General features: G+C 32.1%; 1 protein-coding gene across 5 annotated transcripts in view; it reads left to right on the top strand.

Annotated features, from left to right (window-relative positions):
* SMOC2 (SPARC related modular calcium binding 2) overlaps positions 1-27510 on the top strand; it is a 257220-nt gene that overhangs the window by 109901 nt on the left and 119809 nt on the right. For 2 of the 5 annotated variants that reach the window (XM_031937465.1, XM_031937463.1), the window contains exons 5-7: positions 10758-10805; positions 18895-18978; positions 20036-20110. In XM_031937465.1, coding sequence (XP_031793325.1) covers positions 10758-10805; positions 18895-18978; positions 20036-20110 — 207 coding nt within the window. Of the gene's footprint in view, positions 1-10757; positions 10806-16409; positions 16437-18894; positions 18979-20035; positions 20111-27510 lie in introns of all 5 variants that reach the window. The other 3 variants (XM_023503329.2, XM_023503328.2, XM_031937464.1) reach the window with 2 other exon arrangements.

Raw genomic sequence — 27510 nt, 5'->3', positions numbered from 1 at the left:
GAATGGGAGGTAGATGCTTTACCCCCAGCAGTTACAGACTTTATTCTACTCATTTCCAACTATCTTGCTTGGGTGACTGTTGGGCCAGAATGTGACGACTGAATCTAAAGAGTAAGATAGAGATTTCCCACGATTTAAATGATGCTTAGCAGTGTTGTATTCATAGCAGACACTTAGCAAATTGAATACTTAGTGAAGTGAATTGAATTGAAATATTGCTGGTGATACTTTTAAATAATCAACTGATAAATAAGCATTCTTAGATACCTATTATGTGACAAACACTGTGCTTGGAATTAAGAATAAATATGCCAAAATAAAAAAAAATCCTGCTGCTCTTAAAAATATATTTTCTTGAGGAAGGCAATTGGCACATAGGTAAATATTTTCAAAATACCTACGATAAATACAAAACAACTGTAGAGGAGTTTAGGAAATGATTAGCATGAATCACCTTCTTAATTCTTTAAAGTTTTTTTTAATAATACTTATGGGCATTAATCACTTAACTAATGTTTCTAATGAGAGAGATCCAGTAAATTTAATTTTTAGCATAGATTAGATCAAAGAAGAAAGGAGCAGTATCCTTTTGAAATACTGCAGATCACACAGATTTTTGAGGAACAAGCAGTAGTCTTTTGGATGGTATAGTAAAGAGAAACTGAAGCTTCCAAATGAAATTATTGTATTATTAAAATATACTGTGCCTCCTTCAAGTAAGTGTTAAAGACACTAGTAGCCAGGAATTATTGTAAAATGTTTCTCTACTCTGGTGAATAATAACCAAATATCTCCTAGTGATGACCACACTGTGTATTGCAGATGAACAAAGTTTTTATTTAGATTATGCTATGATGGAGCTGATTGTTCTTTAAAGGGGTAGTGGTGGTGTAGTGCAAAGACTTTATTACTATGGAACTGTATCCCAAAGTCACTAAATTGTGCATAGTCTTAGACAAAGGAAAAGGACCCATTATATAAAAAAAAAAAAAGATTCATAACAGTATTTTTTTTTGTTGCAGGAAAGAAAAACAAATTAATGAGATGCCTATCAATTGGAGAATGGCTAAACTAATAATAAAATAAAGATAAGTAGCATTTATATGGCTCCTACTTGTGTGCCATGAACTGTATAATCATTTTACAATTATTTCAATTTATCTTCACAGTAACTATGGAAGATAGGTGCTACTGTTATCCAAATTTTATATTTGAGAAAACTGAGGAAGAGGTAAAAGGATTTGTCTAAGGTCATATAATTAGTAACTGAAGTCATATTTGAATTCAGGTCTTTCTAACTCTGGTCCTAGTGCTCTATCTATTGCACTACCCAGTTGTCTACAAATTATGACTTATGAATTTAGTGGAATACAATTGCAGTATAAGAAAAAGACAAAATAATGGTTTCAGATAAACCTGATGATGTGAAATCTAACCTAGTCCATCCTGTCTCCACTTTCAGGAATGATGTGAACTTTAATCAAGTCCATCCTATTCCCATTGTCAACTATAGCATGCACAAAGTAAGGCACATTTCCTGGGATTGTCGTTAGCATATCTAAGGCATACTCGACAGTCTCATTGTGTAGTTGCTCACATAGACATAATGTGCATGTGAGTTGTTCTTCATTAAGACCCTCCCTCACTCTTCTCTAATCCTTTACGTTAAAAGCTTACTTCCCTTTCCCTCTTCCTTCTGACCTATAAAAAAAGAAAAACCTTGAGTCACAGTTTGTTGCTAATTTAGTTTGATTTTGCTCATGAGCCTTTTCATTACAATAAAGGGTCCTTGTGACTATGATAATGCCTAATGTGAATTTTTCACATTCTGAATCACTCTTCCACAATGGAAGAGTGATTTTATTCATCATTGGGGAGATTTGTATCAAATTGAACTGAGTTGAAATATCCCTCTTATACCTGTCAATATATTTATCTACTTAAGATAACCAGACTAGGTTGGTTTATTTACTTCTTCCATGTTGCTGGGTAAATCAAATTGTCACAGAATCGATCCCAACGGTGTGTGAGTAGATTATATGCATAATCCCAAATGCATAATCAGAGTTAAGTGGGAAGAGCTAGAGAAAAAATTATATTATTAAAATGATGTAAAGGAAAATAGTTTGAAATATATAAGAACTCTGATGAATACATTGACAAATCATGGATTCAGAAAATTAAAGGTGAAATATTCTTTTGGAAAAGAGATAACGGACTAGAAGTGATGGATAAGATGTTTTCTGAAATGGTCAGTGTGTGGATTTGTTTTGCCTTGACTGTTTTTATTTGCAACAGGGAAAGGATTTTATTTAGAAATGGGGAGAGTGGGGTGAAAATAATATGATTCAAAAACAAAACCAAAAAAACATAAATAAAGCATTTTAAAAATACATAGAAAGAGCTGAAGTTCAGAAAAAGTGAGTAGGATAATTTTGTACTATTAGATTTAATAGATTGAAAACCAAACCATTCATAATAATTCTCATTTTAATATAGAGCCCTCTTTTTCTGTTTTACTATTTAAATGTTTGTTTTTATTGATATTTCTTGTTCATTTTACATGTACCTATATTTATGTGGATACACATGCATGAATTTATACATATACATGCATACATTTATATATGCAACACATATAAATACATATGTGTATGCAAAGAATCTTGAGACAGTCTTTTTACATATATACAATATATGTATATATATATAGTCCTTCATATACATACATAATCTTTCTTCATATATATACATATGTATATATAGTCCTTCATATATATGTATATATATATATATATATATATACACACACATATAAATAAACATGTACCAATATGTGTATAGTCTTTCTTCATATATACCCAAGTGTATCTGAAAAAACAAAAAAACAAGACTTCAATCTGAAGATTTTGTCTGAATCTTGAATTTGACATCTAGATATGTGTCCATGGCCAAGTCACTTAATGTTTCTCAGTTCTCATATATAAAAGTGGGACTATAATATAAATTCTTTCTGGAGCCTATACTACCTTTCTCTCAGAGTTGCTGGGGTCAATGAAATCTGTCAGTCCTAAAGTGCTAAGAAAATGAGTGTTATTCTATATACATGTGATTAACAATGATTAATAATATATTTGATTCCCAAAAGTTTTCTTAGTGAAACTAACTTTGCTTTATGATTTAACTTTGCTTTCAAAAGTATCTTATGACTGCCCTTCTCACAGAATCCTAGGATATTAGAACTCATAAAAACCCAAGATGTTATCCAGGCCAATTTTAACTCCCTTGTTTTACAAAGAAAAAAAAAAAAAACAAGGCTCAAGGATCATGAAGGTAGTTAATGACAAAACTGGAACTAGAACCTAACACTACCAATTCCCCATAGATTGTTCTTTTACAAACCTCATGGGACTCTTCTGTTGAGCCCTGAACAAGAATAGCAGAGGCAAAATTGATTTTTATATCCTTATTCTAGAGATTTACTCTTACTCCCTAGACTCGCTAGAAAAGAAGAAAGACTTCCTTTCTTATCTGTCTCCTTTCAAGCAAGAGTTGTGACTACATCTGTGTGGCTTCAAAAAAAGATTAAGGTGAATTTGAGCTTTAGGATTATGCATATAGTCTACTTTTCATATAACCTTTGAATTCAATTCTGGGGCAATTTGATTTGCTCAGAAAGATGAAATAACTAAACCAACCTAAGTCCAGTTATTTTCAATAGAGAGCTACACTTATAGATATAAGTTGGATATTTTAATTTATTTCAATTAACATAATATTTAAAAAACTCTACTGTGTATTAGACACTGGGCATTCAAAGACAAAAGGGAAAAAAAAACTGTTTCTGCCATCAAGGAGCTCATATTTCTTCTTGAAAGTTGCAGAAGGGGTAAGGAGCACTAAATTTCTGTAATAATTTAGAGAATCTGGAAATCTCATCAATGTGATTGTTCCTGTCTGTTGATCACAGTCTGTCCATCCTTGCCCATGCTATGTGAGTTTTGCCCTTGGCCTCCCATAAGCTCTGTCTGAAGAGTTAGGACGTATCCACCCATCAATTTGGCTGTTCTCCTCTGGCTCTCTTGACACATTAAGGAAAGAATGGGACAAGTTGGCTGTCAGTAACTTATCCATTGCTCTTGTTACGTGAGTGGTCCATGTCTATGAAAACATCCTTTCCACTGTTCTCCTAGGCAATTTCTTGTTTATAATGTGTAGAGGTCTGCTCACAACCAGATAATTAAATAAAAGATAATTTGAAGAAGAAAGAACATTAACAGCTGTGTGATCAGGCAAGGCTTATAATGGAGAATGTCACCTAAGTTGAGATACCTGCTTTCAGGTTGTCTAGAGTTAACTATGATGTTTGCAAAAATGAAAAAAAAAATGGTTCACTGAACATAGTAAGTACATAGCCCTCTGGGGCCTGTGGGTATATTTTGCCAAAGAAAAGCCATCTGGCATTATAAATCTGTCCCAGAGACTTAAGAATTCCAGAGATGGATAAATCACCACAGACTGGCTTGTTTAACTTTGTGCTGATGGATCGATCAATCCAGCATGTTAAACAAGTGCTTAGCACAAAGATCTGACCTCATTAAATGCACTCACTTCTCCTTTAACAGTCAGTATCACAGATCTTTCTTTTCTTATTTATTTTTCAAGTGCATTTAGAGCTTGTGAAACAAGATGTTTTTAGACCACCAACTCATTTAGCATAATGCTATGTATTGCATGGGGGTTGGCTTTGGCACCATCTTGCAACTACTAGACTAGTCTAGTTGATTTGAAACAATTATTCTTAGAAATGAGAGACTTAATAGCTCATTATTCTTCCCTAAACTGTAGCATTCCCCCCCACCCCCATTATATGTTTTGTGGTTTCCTTCACAAGCAATACATATACTAATTGCTGAAAAAAGTAAAATTTAAATTGAGTGAGATTTCACAGAATCTCAGACTGAAAGAAGTAGAATTATGTATCTTTAAGAAGAGGAAGATGAGTGATATATAATATATAATAAAGTTCTTTAAAAATATCACTCATCTTCCTCTTCCTAAAGAGCCTAGAGATTGTGGGAAAGGAAGAGATAAGACATTAGTGAATGTGGAGTAGAACAAGGAAGATTTTATAAGCTGATGAATATATTCATATACCCCGAGGTTTATAAAATCTTCCTTGTTCTACTCCACATTCACTAGTGTCTTATCTCTTCCTTTCTTACAATCTCTAGGCTCTTTTCCTACTTTAAAAACAAGATTCTTGACTATGCCAAACATACTCCAATGTTCTCCCACCAACACAAATTTCCCGAAAATATAGAAAGAAAAGAAAAAAAATAGTATTAAATTGCTTTTCATTCTTGGGCACATTTTAGTTTGCATGCTTGAGTTAATACTGCTGAGAATAAGGTTAAGCTATTTTCCATCTTCCCTGAAGACAGACTAAGCAAAAATGGACTTTCATTGGGAAACTGGGAAGCAGAAGGAAAGAGTTCTTTTCTGCCTAGCGGCATTGGGATTGACTAAATGACTTCTCAGCAAATCTTTCATCTGTACCATAAGATAAATTACATATTAAGCATCTTAATTGCCTACTTATTTAGGGAAGCTCTGGAGTCTTCTTTCCTACATTTAAAGAATAGACTATAACTTTTGAAAAAATCTGGAATGATTCAAGTTATCATGGTAATGAATAGATAATGATGAATATTTTTTTTTTTTTTTTGCTTCTGTTCTTTGGAATTAGCAGGCATCTTGAATAGAGTTAACTGCTCATTTAAGTTTGAATCCTGGCTCTGATATTTCACTGTGTGACCAAAGCAAGTCATTTAACATTTTGTCACCTCAATTTCCTCATTGTTAAAATTAAGGGATTGGCCTTAATAAATTCTAAGGTCCCTTCAAATTTCTTTGGAACAATATCTTTTCTTTGACTACACAATGAAATAAACTTTTTTATTATGTCATTCTCTTGCCCAACAAAACTATTAGTTGTCTATCTTTTCATTTAGATTTCATTTCTTTGGATCTTCTGCTTCTATTAATAGTGAGAACATTAATAGAGATATTGTTTAGCCTTTTCAGACATTGATCCATTCAGTGACTGTTAGATAAAGGTCAAACATTAAAAAATGGATAATTCAGGGTAATATTTGCATATGATCTAACCATTATATGATCTTTTGACCCCTTAACCTTATTCTACCACTGTTCTACCATCGTTACATGGTGGTCAGATCATGGCATGCCACTAAATAGATTAGTACACATATTATGAGCAGACATGACAAATGGACAATGAACTGAGAATAGATTAGAATAAAAACCAGGAGACTTGGCTCAAGGGATATTTGCAGTATATTTAATTATCTCCAAAGGCTAGCTGTTGTAATGTGGTGATGCTATATGTCTATGAATGTTACCATAACTCAGGAGAATGACAATTGCAGATTATCCAAAGAACAAACACAGATGTATGGCAGGTTTAAGTGGCCTATAGCATATTGCCAAATATGATTTATTTCCTAAAAGTAGCATAGACCAGTAGTTCTCAAATTGTGGTCCACAGAATCCTGGGGGAGTCTCTGAAACCCTTTCCTAGGGCCTACATTTAAAATTAGATTCTATTTCTAATATAGTAAATATCTATAAATATAATCAACATAAACAAAAACTCTTTTGACAAATTCTCAATAATTTTTAATAGTATAAAGATAATGAGAACAAAATTTTAAAAATAAATGGCATAGAAGATGTCATCAAAGACTTTCATGATTAGAAAAGAAAATGGACTGATTACATAGCAAGAATAAGGGATCATAGTTGAATGCCTACAAATATCCATGAAATGATAAAGGACTTAAGAAGACCTGCCATTTTATAAATAAATCTAAGGAAGTTGTAGGAAGAGAAGCTGTAGGATGAGCTCTGATCTATTGCAGTGGAAGAAGTATCTATGTTGATAAGATCTTACATCAATAGAAGATTGATTTAAATCAAGACTGCCTAAAATGAGAAAGTTGGATCAAGAGACTGGTGATAATTTTATATTTATTTAATAATTATATTGGTTAACTTTGAGAAAAGAACTATACCTGGGAGGTATAGTTAGATAATACCCAAAGCTTTGTATTTTGATCTCTGCCCTTATCAAAAAATATACATACTATTATTCCTTTTATATCTTGGATGAGTTATTATTTTTCCTATTATTATTATATATTATTGTTACTGGATAGTGTATAATATTATTTTACAATGCTTAGGTAGAGGCTAATTATTTTGTATTATCAACAGTCTTAGCTTGGGACAATGATATATTGATGACCTTTAAAAATTTGGATGTGCTGGTTTTGTCAAAGGAAATTTTAATATGATTTTTCATGGTTTGCTCAGTTTTAGAACAATATTTAAACACTGACTAAATCTAACCACTTAGCTGTCTTAACCTCTGCTGTCACTGAATTTCCAAGTCAAAACAGTGGTCTATACATCTGTATTTTTCCCATGAAATATACAACTAATACTCTCAGTATGTGACCTCATATGTTTACCTAAAAATGTTTGTTTCTACTATCTATATATCTATATCTATATAATTTCTTACAAAAATCCAGTTATTTTAAACATTTAAATTATTTAGTCGTCAGTTTATTTCTGTCATCTTAAATTATGACTTTCTGCTATAACCCAAGTGGTATTTTCCATTTCTTACAACCACAGCTGAAACAAATAATAAGCACTTTAAATTTTCTGAATATATCCATGCAATATATTTATATGTATTGAAAAAACATAAGTTACAAGAATAATCATGACAATAATAACTATTAGGCTGTTTACAAAATTTTCTAAATTCAAGTGAAAATTAAATCAGGTGAAAGATATATGTTTTTAATTTTAAAATTTAAAGTGATAAATCAACAACTTTGCTTTAAAGTGAATTCAAATTGTTTCATGTTATTCTTTTTGATGATTTCTCCACAGTGGTAACATTGAGGTCACAAATATAGATGCTATAAAAGCAAAAAAGTGACAGTGATAAATGGGTGGCCCATCAAACATATGTGAAACCGCAGGTTACTCTGAAGAGAAACCAACAATCTATTAGCCAGTCTTTTATTCCATTCCATTAATGCCTGGAATATGACAAATTTTTTGCTCTCCATCTTCTTTCTAAAATAATTTTGTTACTTTCTACTTTATGTTTTCATCTCTCTTCTCTTCAGTTCTGATGGTGGCAAACGTATTTGGCTCTAATATTGTTCCAATAAATGCCCACTTGAGTGAGGGGATTATCTAGTTTCAAAGTCAAATGGGATGGGGAATTAGGAGGGTCTCACATCTGTAACTATCCTTTTAAAATGTCACTATTTCTTATTATCCTTCATTACCAAGGATGACTTATTTACAAGCAGAGAGATTATGGAAAAGCCTTCCTGAAATTATAAAATCTATAATTTTTAAAGACATTTTAAACAACACAACAGCTTTTCAATCTTTTGCTTTTAGATCATCTACATTTTCAACATATCTTTCCTCCTTTCCCTTTAAAACAACAATTCCTTATAATAACATGGAGCATTCTGTCAAGCTAACTTCCCCAACTGTGGCACAGGACAATTAGGTCTCAAGAAAAAATGGCTAGTATTATAATCATGGTTCCAGGTATAACCCTATTGGTATATCTCCATTTAATAATCAGGCAGTAGACTTAGTTTTCTTTCTTTACAAAAAACATTGAGTCAAATAGTATCAACAGTCATAAAATATTCCCTTCAAAATCTTAGGTGGACTCTTCCTCCAATACTCATAGAGTCTATGGGAGGAAGAATACACACAATGTAAATTATAAAGTTAAGGCATGTATGTAGGGAACACAAGGTAACATAACTCTAGAGCTGCAGAGCCTAGCTATTTTCTCTTTCTTTGGAAGGCCCACATGAAGTTCTCTATGGATTGTAGTATTTATGTTGAATGTTATTGTTGTTGTTTGTACTTCGTTCTCAGCACCCTGAGAACCAGGTTGCTTTCAGGTCTCAGCATCTTAGTTGAATGGATTAATATTGAGTTGCTCAGATTCAGAGCTGGCTTCTCACTTGACTTAGTTGCTGCTACTCTGGATAGGGTAGATTGCACTATCTCTGGGCTAAGCTGAGTAGGTCTCTCGTCCACTAGGCATCTCCTGCCAATATGGGCTAGATAGATCATCCGGCCCCGGCTTTTCACATTCGACTTAGAATTTCTGCTGGAGAGTTTTATCTCCTAGACTCCATAGGCTTGTTCTTCAATAAGCTGGTTTTTATAGTGCCCTAAAAAAAAAAAAAAAAAAAAAAAAACAAAAAAAAAACCCAAGAAAACTTGAGTGTGAATATTCTTATCAGAAAAGACAAACCCCTTAATTTAAGATTGACAAAAGTCATTTCTCTTTGACTTATTTTAAAGTTTCTAGGTAAGAGTGGAGAGATGTGTGATCTTTCTTGTTCAACAATTCTTCATGGTTCAGAAGTGGGGCAATCTCAATGAAGTAAAATAATTTTTCTTATGGTATTCAGTCTGATTACACTTTCCAGATTCTTATTGGGTCGTATGTGGGCGAGTAGCTGGACATTAGAGTAATAGTGCTCTGGAGCAAATTAATAATTTCAGTCTTTGCAGATGGAATTGAGCTATTAAAGACGAATGTCTTTTTCAGGGTGTAAAATGTTTCTCTGGCATCTAAAAGGTCTTCACTTTGATATTTCATTGTGTGACTTGATATCCTCTGACTTTTAGTTTCAACAGGGATATTTTTTAAAAATAATAAAAAAAGAATACTAAAAAGTAGTTCAGGATAATTTACTAAAATATGGAAATAAGCTGACACAAGCATTGTTCTATACCCAGTTACTTAACTCTGCAAAGAAACAAGAAACTTGCCTACTTCTCTCTTCTTGGAATGCCAGCATTGCTTATTATAATTTTGTAGCATTCAGATTCAAAGGTTTTATTTTTTATAATATACTTTAAAAGAAGAAACATTTGGATATTTCAAATATTAATCAATTTAAGATAAAAGCATTCTTCCAGACAAAGGGATGTTTAAAATACTATGTTTTTCTTTGAAACAGGATACAGTTAATTATATTTTATAATAAAATAGTTCACAACTATATAATGTTTTATGGCTATAAGATACTTAATATATTTGTATTTTTTGATTGTTACAATTCTGTATAGTATTATTATAAATATTTTCAATCCATTTTTCAGATGAGGAACAGGCTCAGAGAGATTAAAGAATTTCCCAAAGGTCACAAACCAAATAAATGTCAAAAGCAGAATTTGACCTCAAGTCTTTTGATTCTCCCACATCCGGTGTTCTTTCTTTTACGCCACATTGCCTATCATAATACCATAACAAAACCAAAGAGACTATACCATGTTACTAAAATTTCTTGTCACTATTTCCTGAAGACAAATGCTCATAAAAATATATATAGGGATCTTTTTGCTCTTGTCACTTATCATTGAGGCTTTGAATATATAAAGAGAAAAAATGTGAATTTCTCTACCATTATTCTGAAATTTTAACAAAAATCTACATAAATATTACATAAAATAAAAGTTATAGAAGGCAGAAAATGTGAAAATATCAAAAATTTCAAAAATTAGTAAATAGTTTGGCACAGAAAAGCATAAACAGAGTTTAAGAATTGCAAGACATGCCAAATCGATACTAAGATTTTTTTTCTCTCATTTTAATTTGTTTTTAGGTTCTATTACTGAAAAATTGCCTCAACGAGAGGGCACAGGGAAAACAGGTAAATATCTTTAAATGATGTTGGAAATATTCTATATGCATTATTATCCTAAGGAAAAGTTTCTTTGGAAATTTATTAGAAGCTATAAGCTAAATGTAATGTTTAAAAATACATTTAACTAAAAGCTGAATGGAGTTTTTATTGTTCTTATTAAACTTCTGCATTTCACCTTATGCTTAAGGTAACTTGCCTATAGTGTAGGGAAGTACATTAAAATCCAAAATACTTTACAACAATTACAACATGCATTTTAAAAAGTGTTTTCAGAGATCACCTTGACAAATTTATTTTGTAATTTATGTAGGCTTCCTGGATCAATATTTATTCTTTGGGTATTCCAAATATCCAAGCAAAATCTTGTTCTTGGTAGCTTTACAATCTTGAATTATCTTGATAGTTATATCCTGGTAAATATTACCTGCTACCACACTACTCACTAAACTATCTTTAATCCTGGTTTCGTTTTCTTTTTCTTTTTCTTCTCTAGTGCCTAACCACTTTCAAGTGATTTGACTCTCTCTTGGTTTAATACATTCTTCTTCTTGTTGTTGTTGCTCTTCTTCTTCTTCTTCTTCTACTATCTTATTATAATTATTAAAGACAAGCAGAAATAGGAATATATAATATAGAGAACAATTACAGCTCACAATACAAAAAACCCCCAACATATAGAATCCTTAAAGTCAGAGTAGGCCAAAAAGCAATTTGAAAGGCAATGGATTTTAGTTTAATACAGAAAAGCAAAGAAGTATCTTCATTGCAAGCATAAATTGAAACTGTCACCATATTTCATTAGGGGAATAGAAAGGAACAAAAATTTATTAAATGCATATTAAGTTCAAGGAATTGTGCTTAATTATCTAATTTCATTTTCACAGCAATCCTGGGAATTATGTTCCTCATTTTACAATTGAGAAAATTGAGAAAGACAAATGTTAAGTACTTGCCTGTAGTCAATTAGTAAGTGTCTGAGCCCAGATTTAAACTCAGGTCTTCCCGATTCCAAGTCCATGTTTTATCCATTTGTGTGATCAAGATGGCTCATTAAACAAATATTCTTTTTCCACTGAAGATTGGAGTAGAATTTTACAGCTAATTGTAATTTGTGTGAAGGTGTAAGTTAGGTGAAGAAACTACTTCCTAGTAGAGAGGAATGAATAATTTATATCTTCACTCCTTACCCTGTCTACTCAATCTACTGATTGAGAGATGCCAAAATGAGAGTCTCACAAGCTGAGAGGCTCTGAATATTACATACTTCAGAGCAGTATGGATTACATAGTTAAGTAATTTGGTTTTACTGAGTTGTGAAAAAAATTTTAGCAACATCCAGTTAGTTAGCAAGCTTTTATTAAATGTTTATCATATGCCAAACACTGTGCTAAATAATAGGGATTTCTATTCCTCTGCCCCACCTCAAAAAAAAAAAAATAAAAAAAGCAAAAACAATGTGTTCTCAAGGAGCTCCCACTTCAGTGGGGAAGACAAAATGCAAACATCTAGGCATACATGCATATAAGATGTCAATGGAAAGTATCTCTAAAGGAAAGCAATAGCATTGGGATGAGGAAGGTCCTAATGGATTGGCAGGCTAAGTTTCTTGTAGGTGGGATTTGAGCAGGCTGAAAGAAATAGCAACTATAGAACTTTTAAATAATTTATGTTATTCATTTGATTTAGGTTTAAGAGATCTATTTAAACTATTCTAGAAGAAACTATACTTTACATTCCTTTTATATTGAGCCCATTTTTAAAATTGGGGGGTGGGAATAAGTGATTTCATAGAATCATGCATTTCATTGATTAAGAACAGAGGTGTCAAACGGGCAGCATGGGGGCCTCCAACATTCCCAGGTGCTTCCCTAACAAGATTAAAATGGAGCTGGAAATATTAAACAAAATAAAAAATACAATAAAACATAGATAGAATGACATTTTAAAAGTTTTGTAGTATTTTATTTTTCTAAATACATATAAAATTAGTTTTCAACATTCCCCTCTGCTAAACCTTGTATTCTAGATTTTTCTTCCTCTCTTCCCCCTCTCCTTCCCTAAGACAGCAAGCAATCCAACATAGGTTAAATATTTACAATTCTTCTAAACATATTTCTATATTCATCATATTGCACGTACACACAAAAATCAAATCATAAGAGAAAAAAAAACATGAGAAATGAAAAAAAAACAATCAATCAATCAAACAACAACAAAAGGTGAAAATAATATACATTGATCCATATTTGGTCTCTATAGTTCTCTCTCTGGATGCAGATGGCATTTTTCATCCCATACCTATTGGAATTGCCTCAGATCTCATTGTTCAAAAAGAACCACATCTATCAGAGTGATTATCACATAATCTTGTTGTTACTATGTACCGTCTTCTCGTGGTTCTGTTCACTTAGCATCAGTTCATGTAAGTCTTTCCAAGTCTTTCTGAAATTAGTCTGCTGAACATTTCTTATAGAACAATAAGATTCCATTACATTTATATAGTGTAAATTATTCAACCATATCCCAACAGATTGGCATTCACTCAGTTTCTAGTTCCTTGCCACTATAAAAAGGACTGCTATAAACATCTTTGCACATGTGGATCCTTTTCCTTTTCTCATGATTTCTTTGGGATACAAATCCAGTAGAGACATTGCTGAATCAAAGAATATATCATTGCATTTTAAAATTAAGTCAATATACAACCCCTTAGAATCCTTACATATGGTTTGGTGATTCCTGTTTCTCTAAGTTTGACACCATTATAGATCAATAACCTACAGTGGGGATTTATGATGAAAAAACTCCTTCTGTCAAAGCAGATCTGCTTTACAATTTGGGGGTAACACTGAGAAGTTAAGTAATTTACCCAGGATCATTGGGGAACTAGAGATACCTCTTGAATTCTGGTCTTCTATATTTAATCTAGTTAACTATCCACTATACCATCTGGCTGTTTCAAACCTCTTTTCCCTTACTTTATACATAGAATGTATACAAATTATTGAAAAAAATAGATATCTATTTTGTTATGTGTTTAATACAAAAATTCTTATAAAAATAAGGAATAGGAATATCTGCAATGAAAAAGAATGTTAGGTTGCAAGATAAGAGTCAGCAAACCTGGTATTCATAGAGTCAAGGAGGAAAGGAAACAGGCATTCATTAAGTCCCTGTTATATGCCGAATATTAAGTGTTAAGTGCTATATAATTATTATCTCATTATTTATTATCTCATTAATTATTACCTCAGCACTTAACACTTAAGTGTTAAGTGCTATATAATTATTATATCTTTTAGTCCTCAGAACAATCTTGGGATTGTGGATGTTATTATGATCCCAATTTTACAGTTGAGGAAACAGAGTTAGAGGTTAAGTAACCCAGAGTCACACAGCTAGCTATTAAGTGTTGGAGGCTAGATTTAAATTTAGATCATCCTGACTTAAGTCCCAACACTGTATCTGCTATGCAACTTAGCTTCCTGGTAAAGAGAAAAATAAACAGAAATCTTGAGTGAAAGAAAGAGAATTCACTTAGTCATTAACTAAATATATACTTAGACAGTAGTTTTTTTATGTAAAATACCCGAGGGTTCCAGTGAGTAAGCTGAATGTGAGTCAACAGTATATCATAGCTCCTCAGAGCCACAGTGAACTTAGGTTGCTTTAAGAAAGGTAAATACGGGTACTGAAGATATTAGTCCTGCTATACATAAGGTGTCATAGTTGTACATTTTGGTAGGGTTATGTTTAGCTCTTGGCACATTTTCATAAAGACATTACTAAGGGGTAGAATGTCCATAGGATGCCAACTAGAATAATGAGTTCACTCAAGCAAATAAGAATGTTTACCTTGCAGGAGAGATTTGGGGGAGAGAAAATGGAAAAGGCAAAGTAAAGATAATTATTATATTAAGATATTGGAAGGAACTAGGAGTGATGAATAATACTTGCAAAGAGGAAAATTAAGGCCCACATGGAACAGATACCTAATATTAGGTAAATTAATTAATATTAATTATCTAATTAACATTAGAGCTGTCCCCAAATAGGGCAGGCTTTATTAGGAGATTTTGAGTTCCTGTCACTAATGATCTTCAGGCAAAGAAGGTTCTTGTATAAGTGGTAGATGTGCCTGATGACCTCAAGGGATTCTGTGATATTTAGGCCAAATGCTGAACTTTTATTGAAAAATAATGGTCCCTTACCATTATCTTAGGATATTTTTATCTACTGAATTTGTGTAGATGAGGACAGTTTCTCCATTTCCTTCTGACAACATGAAAGAGCCTACATTACATAACACAAATCAGTTTTATATTATATAGCTAGACTAGTATTAATTCTTCATTTACTCTCAGAACTAAAATCTTCTGTACATAATTATCAGCCAGCATTATATCAAGACTCTCCTTTTCTTTTCTCTCTACATCTTGATCAATTTAAAAAACATATTGACATTTAAATCCAGCCTCAGAATGAGGAATAATTAATTAATGGAACAAAACAGCCTCTTTGCCTCTCCTCTATAATCCCTTAAATTATTTATCTCAGAGTGTTCAAGTTATAGGATTAAATGCATAAATGCTGAGTATAACAATGTTGTTCTTTCTTCTTTCTCTCTGATTATCTTTCAAATCTTGCTATATATGTTGTTGTTGTTTTTCTGTATGAAATTGGACAAGCTTTCTGAGTTTTTCCATTCACACTCAGTTTATGACAAAAGGTGTTACACTTGATTAAAAATATCCTGCTAGGTCGATGTATTACATGGTAGCACAGAAACCCATTTAAAATTTCAAATAAACTTGCATCCACTAAGCAAATAACATTTAATTCAATACATGTATGTTTTAAAGTCTTTATTTTATCTAATTCCACTTTAAACAGGTGTGAATTGAGCCAATGGTAGGTGTCAGGCTTTGTTAATTTCACTTATGTTTAGATGACTGGTTCATTTCCAAACGACTCTCTGAGGCCAAACGTGCTGAGAAATAATTTTTCCCATATGCAACACACTTTTCTTGCCAGTGACTGATAAAAATGGAGTCAGTATAAATGATTTATCCTTTTACTTTTTACCATTCTGTTCACCTATAATTACATTAGCTGGGCATAGCATACCCTGCTAATGCTTTTCATTTTTTCTCTGTTTTTCTTTCTTTCTTTAGCCATATTCTGACCCTTTACTTCACCTCTCCTTTCCCTACCCTGATACTTAATGAGTTCTTTTAAAATCTCAGTTATTAAACCAGCCCTATAATTAACATAAACTCTATTTTAGGTTTCCACATAGGCTGAGAAATTATTTTAGGTAAATTCACTTTGCACTAAATTATTTTTAGGACAAATATTCTTAGAATAATTCCATAACCATTCAAAACAATTTGGTTTAACCATTCACATAGGAAAACAAACAAACAAACATGAATGAAGAATGTCTATTGCTCAGATTTTGCCATGCAAGTCAATGAACAACATATCTCTTGCCTATCAATATGTATGAGTGTATGTGTGTGTCTATGTATGTACATATATACATATATTTATTTATATTTATTTTTATATATATATATATCCAATCCAATCCCTTCTACTCTGTTCCAGGCCCAGCATCTATACTATTTATTCAAGGTAAACATATTAATAGATTAATTTAATTAGTTCATTATAATAATCTGGGCAATATGCATTGTTCATCCAATTTGTTTTTCCAGTGTGTATGATTTGATTAGTCGCTGAGGATATATAGCATTCCTGGGAGGCAACATGGGCCATTAGACTTGGAGTTATGAAAGCTAGATTTGAATCCCTGCTCTGAAGATATTTATTTTCTATGTAGTTTAGCATAAGTCCCTTTACTACCATCAACTTATGTTTCCTTATCTCTAAAATGAGGGGGCTATACTAAATGGTTTTTGAAATCATTTCCAGCTCTAGATCTAAGATCTATTGAACTTTAAGATATATTTAACATTCTGTAACATTAAACTGGTGATCTAAAGACCTGGATTCTATTCCTAGTTTTCCTACTACTAACTAGATGCATGACTCTCTGCATTTCCTGTTTCTGGACTTCTGTTTCCTCATCAATAACATGAGAGATTTGAACTAAATGATGGCTAAGGTACCTTCCAGATATGACATTCTATAACTAAGGTTGAAAGTTAGCATGAGAAAATAACTAGAAGCAATAGGTAAAATTGACAAAAAGGTAGGCAGAGGTTGGATGTAAGAAAATGTTTCAAACATTTAGTTATCCAAAACTGATTGGGTGTCTGAGGGAAGCAGTAGTGATCTCTTCAATTCAAACAAAGATTAAATGACTCTTTATCAGATGTGTTGAAGAGGGGAATCCTTGTTTGGATTTAAGTTGGATCAGATGACTGATCCTAATATTTTGGTAGTTCTCTAAAGTATTTGTTTGAATCATGGAAAGATCTAGAGCAGAGAAGATACAAAATGAAGATTTTGTTTCAGAAAGCTAAATCTCTTGGTGTCATGGCTAACTCATTAAGAATATGGGAGACTCCTCAACCCAATGTAGTGGATGTTTTTTAATTATCTTCTTCATCTTCCTGAGCAAATATTAATTCAAATGCTATGTGAATGTAGTGGCAGATTAAAACACTTGCATACAGAGTCATATTGAAAAAGGAACAAATTCCTTTTTCTGAGATCACTTCTAATTCTAGGAGAGACCCACATAGAGCAGAGGAACAACAGAACATGGGGTGCCAGACATTTGAATCTTATATGTTTTCATTTTTCAGATATTTTTCATTCTTTTTCCAAATCATTTTTGTTAAGATACTATATATATATATATAACTGATCCTAAAAAGAAGAGAGATTTCAAATGCAGAGTGAGAGAATAGGCTACCAAAGAGAGGATGACTTGGGAAGAAGAAAAAAAATAATATAAAATAAAGAACTGAACTTAGTTTGTCACTAGTGGGTAATATGGAAAAGGCAGAGGGACACACTACCATCAATCTATGTTCTCTCAAGGACTGCATTGCTGTAGTTTCAATTGCAATTGCAATCCTGACTTGTCTTGAATTTTTTTTTTGCTTGTGCCCTTTGGGGGAAAAAACCCAAAAATTTGCTGACTTCACTTTTAGCTTACAGCAAAAAGAGAAAGAAACTTGTTTAATTGAACTCACTCTATATCACTTTTAAATGTCTTCTCTTTATAAAAAATATGTTTTTTCTCTCTTGAACTCCAATCCTTAAAAGAAGGTGAAACAAATGATGTCTGGGTCCTCTTGAAGAAAAACTTTCAAAAGAAACAGTGACTTATTGTAGTGTAATTCATACCACTAAAATATATATATATATCTCATATAGAACTATGATGTACAATTCAGTTTTAAGATCTGGATTGGTTTAAAATATACACATATATTTGAAAGATCATAATTTTATTCCTTTGATCTCCAATCTTTCATTTAATTAGTTAATAAAAGAAACAGCCACCTAAAGCAAACGATTTGCCCCCACTACTAAAAAAAACTCCAACAATAACACTTTTGTAATCTATTTTATAGTGAATAATAGGTAGAAAAACTAAGTATGGATAATAATCTGGTACAACAGTAATTCACTTAATAGCTCTTTAATCTGTATTTTTCACTTATGAAAACAGTGAGAGTATCAAATATATTGTCTTGCATCAAATAGCTCAATCTTTTATTTAAAGCTTTCTGTTGCATTCAATTAACTAAATCTTCTATCTTGCATTGTCTTCTCTTTTGCTAGCCTTTCTTTTAATTATATCTCCATATTTTTATCCTCTTTAAATACTAGTTCTTGATCAAAATCAAAATCCAGTATTCAATCCCCCTCCCCCCAGTCCCTACTTCTTTGAGAGTAGGAAACATTTCAAATCAGTGGTCAATTAACATGCTGATTTACTGTCCTTATTATATGAAACCACAGCTTCAGGGAAAACTTTGTAAAAGTGTGTTTTTTTTTAAAAACTGAAGTAAAGTGTGTAATATGTTGTTTTTGTTAACCTTTGGGGGCTATGAACAGATCATTAGCATTAATCATATATGCACACTTATTTAACTTACTCTCATAATTGTAGTCTCCTTGCAAATCTTTTCCATTCTGAATTCAGATGATGCCTCAGCTCCTGCATTGGAGACTCAGCCTCAAGGTGATGAAGAGGGTAAGTATATTTTAGAAATAGTCAGAAGATATCAGATAGTGAGTATTTAATAGTATGAAGGTGGGACAGAAGCAGAACAGTGGAGAGTTAGAGTGGGCAAAATCATGGGAATTGAGAAAATTAAATCTTAGCCCAAGCCCTACTAATTCTAGAGATTATATTGGCCATTTGCCAATTTTATGATGGAAGTTCTGTCATTTTTCCATATGATGAGGGCCAAGTGACTTTCAGTATTGGCTGTTGGAAACATTTGGTCTGAATGCTTTCATACAGAAGAAAACTAAATTCACTTTTATTAAACTTTTAAGACAAATGATGAAGGCAGCCTTTGGCTAAAGTTTATGAATTAGAAAGTTGCATTTTGGCTTCAACTTGCCTTTTAATAATTAATATATTTATGTTTTAAAAACAAACCATAATTCTTGCCATATTTCCTGAACATATTTCATCTTTTTATAAGTAGTCATTATAATCATAATTTCTTATCCCTTCTCACTAATGGAGTTTTATTTTGGCACTTCTCTATTTGTAATTTATGATCAAGTTACCAGGTAGTTCTATTTAAAGAACAATTTATTCAATGGTAATTATTGCAAATGTGACATAGTTTGAGTGGTCTTATAATCTTATTTTTTAAGTCAAATTTTACTTTAAATATGCAAAGACTGCTTTAATTTAAGGAAACTACAATGATCCTTTTGACAATGAAAACTGTTGGGGATGTAGACAGCTCCTCTTACCAATAGATTTGTTTTGTATGATCAGGGTTTTGTCTCAAAGTGGAGCACACTGCTATTCAGAGACTTGCAGTTGCATGAAGAAAGAACAAGAAATAGATATGATGCTAAGTACAAGATGAATTATTTCAATTTCAATTATTTCTCCTTTTTAATCATTTATTTTTTATGCATGTGCAATCACTTTAGCAATTACAAAAGAATTTAAAATATCTCTATTTTCTACATTGATATTTAACTCTTAGGACATAAACTGAAGCAATGCCTACTTGCTGCATTTAAAATATGTCATTTTCATCTTATTATGCTTAATTTCCTAGATATTGCTTCTCGTTATCCCACATTGTGGACTGAACAAGTCAAGAGTCGACAGAACAAAACCAATAAGAATTCAGGTAAGATAACAATCTAAGGTTCTTGGTAAATGTTGTCAGAAGCAAAAAGAGTTATAAAATTTGTTTTAATTTAATAATGGCATTGGCTCTTGACAAAGCCATATAAAAACTTAGCTACTCTGGCCTTATTTCTCTCACAAGTCATTAAGCTCTAATAACCGTCTTTTGGTTTAGTTGCACATTAGTTTCAGAGAGGCTGGGGTATGTAAAAGGATGTGATTAGGGGAGGGAGAAGCAACAGTGATCCTTACCTCAAAGTCACTATAGGGAGGTCGCATTTATTATCTTAGATTCTGTATTTTTTGTTAACTAACTGATGATATGAGCAGTCTTATACCTATTTGAAATATCCAAGGATAAGGCCTGATGAGGCATTATCATACAACTTACCATTTAAGACTCTGGTATAAAAGGTTATAATTTAATTGACATTTTACCATATCAATGATATTTAGTTGAAATATTTTTCTTTCCATTAAATTTCATTATTTAGAAAATTTAATAATACCTTGTATCCCAATTAGCTAGGGAGTATAGAAATTAAAATATTTAAAAACTTGTTGGAGTGATTTTTAAACTAAATTAGCTAATTTCAAAAGATACCCCAATGCCAAAAAAATCCCTGGTAAATTCATTAAAAAAAAAGTAAAATGAGTCAGTTTTTTTAGTGTTCCAAAGTGTTTATTTTAGTATTGCATAGGAATGCCCAACAGGGTCGAAATAGGTACTTAATTTTCAGTGATTGCTTGGAACAACTTTTGTGAAAAATGACTCTTTTCTTAATTACCACTTAGCTTCTTGGTTGATATCTTTATGAATATTTTCTTGGTCATTGGAATGAAATTTTGTCTACAATTCAATTTGAAAATAGTGATCATTATACATTTAAGACTTCAGCTACTGTAAGGATTCCATTTCAGTAATGACACAAATCCAGTATAATTCAAAAAAGAGAGATTGGAAACATCCCTTTCAGACAATAGTCTGAAAGCCTTCATGTGACCTTTGGTTATGTTTTTCTTTGGAACATTCTTTGAAAGTAAAAACAAATGAATAAAATTAAAAATAATTTAAAGAAGCAGTTGAATTTCCAAAAAACATTAAAAAGTAACAGAGGAAATGGAGAGAAATATTCAAAGGTCAAGCAGAATATATTGGTTCCCTTTCTTTTTTAGGTCTAGGAAGTGTCAACAACCTTTGAGATTCTTTTGGATTAAAAAAAAAGCAAGAATGTTAGAATTGAGACCTCAAATATGTCAAGACCTTTGAACTGAATGGATTCAATAGGAAATTTTGTTGTTATTTTGCACAGCTGTTAAAAACAAAACAAAGGAAAGCAAAACAAAACAAGCAAAACAAAACAAACAAAACAAAACAAAAAGTTGATCCAGGAAAATTGATGGCTTTAGGATGGAGTCCTTCTATAAAAAGTTGATAAGACTACATCCATGTTTGAGGACAAAGACTTTTCTTTTTATATTTGTGTTCCCTATACCTTAGTATACTGCTTGGTACATAGTTAAGGAATAAATACTTTTTGATTGATTAATACATTAATTGACTAGTAATATTGTTTATTAGCCATTTAATATATACTATGGTTGGTGCTAGAAACACAAAGACAAACATGAAAGTTTCTGCCTTTCAAGATATGAGAACACCCACATCAACCATGATGACCATGATGATGGGGGAACTGATATCAATGATATATTGGCAAAATATAATACCTTGTATCGTTATGCGGAAGAATAGCTCCCTAGACTTCTCTCCTGGGAAGTGCTTTAGTGCTAAACATCATTACTTGGGCTCTTTCTTTAATGAAGTAACTTGGGATAATCACTCAATTGTGATTCAATTCTGGGCAGACTTAACATATGTCATTTTACAATTAAGAACACCAAATTATTTGGTCAAATACAAGGCTAGACATGTAGGTGCTTGGTAAATATTAAGTCTTGACAGTGAGGATGGATCACCATGATGGAAATGTGATAATGGTGATAATAAACTTTATGGTAAATTCAGTTAGCTTGCTTCAAAGCAGAAACCAAACTTCCGCCATCAATAAATTTTAATGGGAAGCTAGTCAGGTGGTTTGCCTAGAAAATGAGAAAATTAGCAAAGAGATGTGAATGCATAAAAGTGGCAGAAATATTCTTGTGTAAATGAAAAGAAATAGTAGAGTTGAACAAGGTTAAATCTAAAGACCTAAATATTTTGATGAAAGAAACTTTTGATCTGATGTCACAGGATTCAAGTTTAAATTGGGTACCTTACTTAACCTTTTTGGATTTAGTTTCCACTTTTATGAAATGAAGGGACTGGTCTAGCTGGCCTTTAAGATTCTATCTGAGATATATGATTCTGTCATTTACTTTTTTTTCTTCTTCCAAAACTTATTGTATTTAAGTCAACTTTATCTGTTAGAATGCTATATTTATTTTTCAGTGTGTTAAGAACACATTGTGATGTCTCAATAATTTTTTTATTCCATTGAAGGACTATTTTTATTAAAGCTTTTTATTTTCAAAACATATGCATGGATAATTTTTCAACACTGACCTTTGTAAAACCTTGTATTCCATATTTTTCCCCTTTCCCCTTACCCCTTGCCCTAGATTCATGCCTCAATAGTTAAGAGGAAAAAATAAACAAAAGACTTGTTGATTATAGCAACAATGGTTACATTAAAATTTTGCATTGCAAAAGCTAAAAAAAAACTTATGAGGTTAAATTTCCATTCCCCTTAACATGTATAATGAAGACTTATGAGGCAGAAACAAAGAAATACTCTATGATGAATCAGAGGGAGGGGCGTTTAAATTTCAACCATCCTTTTCTTGATTCTTGGAAATATTTTTAATTTCCAATTCCCCATATGTTAAACTTTTTTTTAATAGTATGACTTTGTTTGAATCAATGTTTCATGCAAGTACAGATGAAATAAATCGTCTGAGCCAAAATTGGTCCCAGAGAATTTTGAATTCCATTGATGTTGGTGAATTCCTGATAAATGAAGTCTTCTAGGTATGACTGTCATGAAAGATGAGTCAGACTATAATGATAGATAAGCAGGTTATAAGCGGAATAGAAGGGATTTTATAAAAACCTTACTTCCCTCTGACATACCTCAGTCATTATTGGAGTCTCAGATCAAGATGGAATATTTTCAAATTATGCCTCTTTATAACTGTTCCTCTCTCCTTTTTGCTTTTCTTTTTGAACTGAGAACTGAGAACACTATTGTTTGGAATGGAAAAGGCACAATGGCATAGGTTTAATCATTTATCTTGAATGAGAGATATAAAGAAATTCAGCTTTATTTTTGTAAGGTTGATTAAAATATGATTGTTATATGCTGTCTTCTCTGTTGTATAAATATTTACCTCAGAACTGGTTTTGACTGTATTATGCTCTTGCTCCGTGTATTCCAATGGCTCTCCACTACCTCTAGGTTGAAGCAGAAAGTCCTCTGATTGCTATGTAAAGCTCTTCATAACCTGGACTCTTCCTCCATTTCCAGTCTCTTATACTTCACTCCCCAGCGCAGAAATGGTGATCGAACTCTACTGGTCAACCTTACTTGGATGTCTAATTCTATCAACTCTGTTCTTTGTACTTTTGTAGTGAAAATCTACCAGGTCTGTAACATTTTCTCTCTTAAGTCTCTGCCTTTTATTTCCTCAGTTTCTTCCCAGTTTTGACCCAAATCCCACTGCAGAAGACTTCTTCCACTTCCTATCCTCACTTTTGCTAATGTTTTTTTTTTTTTTTTGCTTAGGCAGTTGGGGTTAAGTGACTTGTTCAGGGTCACACAGCTAGGAAGTGTTAAGTGTCTGAGGTTAGATTTGAACTCAGGTCCTCCTGACTTCAGGCTGGTGCTCTACCCACCGCACCTAGCTGTCCCTGCTAATACTTTAGAAATTTTTTTTTAACTACTTTCACGTATTATTGAATGTATTTTGAATATATCTAGTCACATAATGTCTGCTCCATTGGAATGAGAGCTCCTTGAGAGTAGGAACGGTTTTTCTCTTTTATTTTATTCCCAGTACTTATCAAAGTGCATGGCACATAGTAAGTGCTTTATAAACAAATGCATGTTCACTGAGTTCTTTGATCTAATATTAAGGTTTGAGGTTTTATGCAAAAATGTCTTCATATTTGTTAAAAATTATCTTGAATATCATTAAGCCTTTTAAATTTAATTTCTGTATTTTACACAGATTTATTCAGAGATGACTTTTGTATTATTTTTATCAGATTTACTTGTTTAAAAGTTTGCTATGGTAAAAGCACTAAGACTTTTGGAACACTATATATATGTATAAATATATATATGCATATATATTTATACTTATGCATGTATGCAGACAATGTATATATACATAAAAGTTTGCTGTGGTGAAAGTTTAAGAATTTTGTACATATATACTGTACATACTTAAGTATATATTATAAGGACAATATATATTTTATATAAATGTTTGCTGTGGTAAAAGCACTAAAACTTTTGGAACACCTATATATACAAATATATGTATGTGTTTATATATACACATATAAGTATATAAATTGAATTTTATAAATGACATATCTTGTAAAAAATGTCACTGGAAAAGTCAATCATTTTGAAAGCATACACCATTGTGTTGGGCAATACTATGTGTTTGGTTAGACTAAGGCCCAGAGACACACAAAACAAGCACATTTTTGTGTTACATCCTTCAGTGGATTTTACCAGATTTACAGGCCTCTAAGTGACCTGCCAATTATAATTAACCAATAAAAACAGTACAGACTTTCAGTATTTGGTGGTACTGAAAATAATCTCAGGAAATTCCAGTTTACATCAGTTACCCTACACTATAATTTGATTTAAATCAGCTTAAATGAGTTGAGCACAAAGAGATGACATTGAGGAGATTTACAGATGTAGGGCATGAAATTACTGGATTATATTTAGGTACTACATACTGCTTTCCCTGATACATGTTCATTCTGTCAGGCTGAAGAAAGTCATAATTAGCTGGCATCCTAAAAGGCCTTGACACCATACCATTTACTTCATTAACTTTTGACAATAAAATGTTAAGTTGTGGCAAGAGTCACATGATACATGCTGGTGCTGGGTCTTCAGAAATTTTAGACATCAAAATATTGTCATGGCTCTTGAATTTTTACATTGTTGATTTTTTTGGAAGATGTTTGACTTTGTAAACATCCTTGGTAGCACATTTATTTAATAAAACAGAAATAGTTTGGGATCTATTCAATGTTTTTTGTCTTCAGCATTCTTCTCTACTCTTTTATACAAAAGCCAAAATTGGTAATTCATTTTTCCTCTGGGGTGTTCCTTTATAGCAGTTAAAAATAGCATATTTTCCAGGAATTTGTGACCAAAATATATAGCCTTTCATGCTACTGCTTAAATATTAAAATATTAAAAGAAGCATCATTTCTTTCTTTGCTAAATAAATTGAATACAGTTGTTATGTATACTTTGAAGGGAAGGGTCAAAATATGCTTTCAGGCTTATAGTAACAATATTGAAGTAGAAAAGGGAAGCAACATCCATTTCCCAATCCATGAAAAAAGAAAAAAAAAGCTAAGATTTATCCAGTGCTTACCATTTACAGGGCACTTTAAAATTATTATCTCTTTTGATTTTTGCAGTAATGCTAAGAATTAGGGGCTATTATTATCCTTATTTTATAGATGAAGCCACAGAAGGAAACAGAAGCTAAATATCTTGCCCAGGGTTGCCTAGTAAGTAAATGTCTGAGGTCAAATTTTAACTCAGGTTTTCCTGACTCCAGGCTCCCACTGTAACTGCCCCTAATTCTAATTCACAAAAATTTAAGGTGGTAAAGAAAATTAATAGGGAGAGATTAAACTAAGTCTACTTAACTTTTAAAATCCTTGGGATAAAATTATTATCCTCATTATATATATCATGTTAAATAACTTATCGTCACAAATTCTGGATTCCAGAGCTCCTGGGTGACAGTGAGGAAAAACATGATATAAGTGGAAAATGAGAGTGTCTGATTGTGATAGTATCTGATTGTGTAGTTAGTAGCTATATACAATATTGAAATGACTTCTCTAGAGAATATATCTTGAACACAGATCATCTTTTGCTCCTCATGCAGAAAGTTTCTTTTTTTCTCTCTTTTTTTGTAACTAGGATATCCAATTTTCTCCCCTCTATTTGAAACTAAGAATTTACAGATCTCTTTCTTGCACATCTGAATAAAAACAATAAAAGCTCATTCAATCTATGTCTCTTTTTCTTAGGTTAGGAACCTTTTACAGAAGAACAATTTGGAAGATAACAATCTTGTAATGTAGTCTATATATTTCATTTGATAAGTTTTGATATCAGCATGCTTATATATGGTCTAAGTGCTAGGGATTTGTTCCTGAGAAGCTTATGTTGCCTTGGAGTCAGAGTACCTATGTATATATCTTGGTTTTGTTATATGTAATTTGTGGGTCAAAGTATGCCACTTTTCATCCCATTCTCCTCTTCTCTAAAGAGAAGAAGTTGAACTAGTTGGCTTCTAAGATCCCTACAAGCTCTAAAGTCTTTATTTTATCAACCATTAGCATAAAGAGTTTGTTAGATTAGCTATTTTACAACAGAAGAAGTTGGATCTAAAGCTATAAGACTTGGAAAAATAATTGGGCTGAGAAGAGAGGAAGAAGAAAGTTTGGCAGCAATGGAAAAATAGACAGGGACCTCTAAGGCTTGGAAGTTTAGCTTGGAAGTATAGGGATGTGCTTTTTCTGGCAGTAAATTATGAATGAAAAAATTGAAAGCTCTAAATTTGAGCCAGATCTTTTGCTCGCCCAGGCTAGTGATGACACAATGGGAAGAACACTGAATTTTCAGTCAGAATGCAGAGGTTGAAGCCCAGCTGTTACTCTAATCCTCAGTTTCCTTGTCTGTAAACTGAGATTCATTTTAGGTGAATTCCAAGGTTCCTTGACACTCTAAATTCTTATCTACATACAATCCACAGAATTTCATGGAATTTCAGAATTGAAAGGGACATAAGTAACCATATAGTCCAACCTATACCTGCAAGCCATCTCAATAACATGCACAACAAATAATCATACTTTTTTTTTTGAAGATTTTTTTTATAAGGGGGAAGCCACTGCTTCCTTAGGTCACCATTTCATTTTTGAATAATTCTAATTATTCATAAGTTATTCTTTACCTCAAATCTGAATTTGTTTCTTTGTAACCTCTATCTATTACTTCTAGTTTGTGCTCTTTTTTCTTTGCCAAAGAAAATGTTCTTTCATATGAAAACAGCGAGGTTCAATGAGATTTGAAACTCAGAATAAATAGGGACATAATAAGACACCATGATATGGTCATGATG

This window comes from Sarcophilus harrisii, chromosome 4 (genome assembly GCF_902635505.1).
Source record: "Sarcophilus harrisii chromosome 4, mSarHar1.11, whole genome shotgun sequence".
Lineage (NCBI taxonomy): Eukaryota > Metazoa > Chordata > Mammalia > Dasyuromorphia > Dasyuridae > Sarcophilus > Sarcophilus harrisii.
This window is presented reverse-complemented; position numbering and strand designations above follow the sequence as displayed.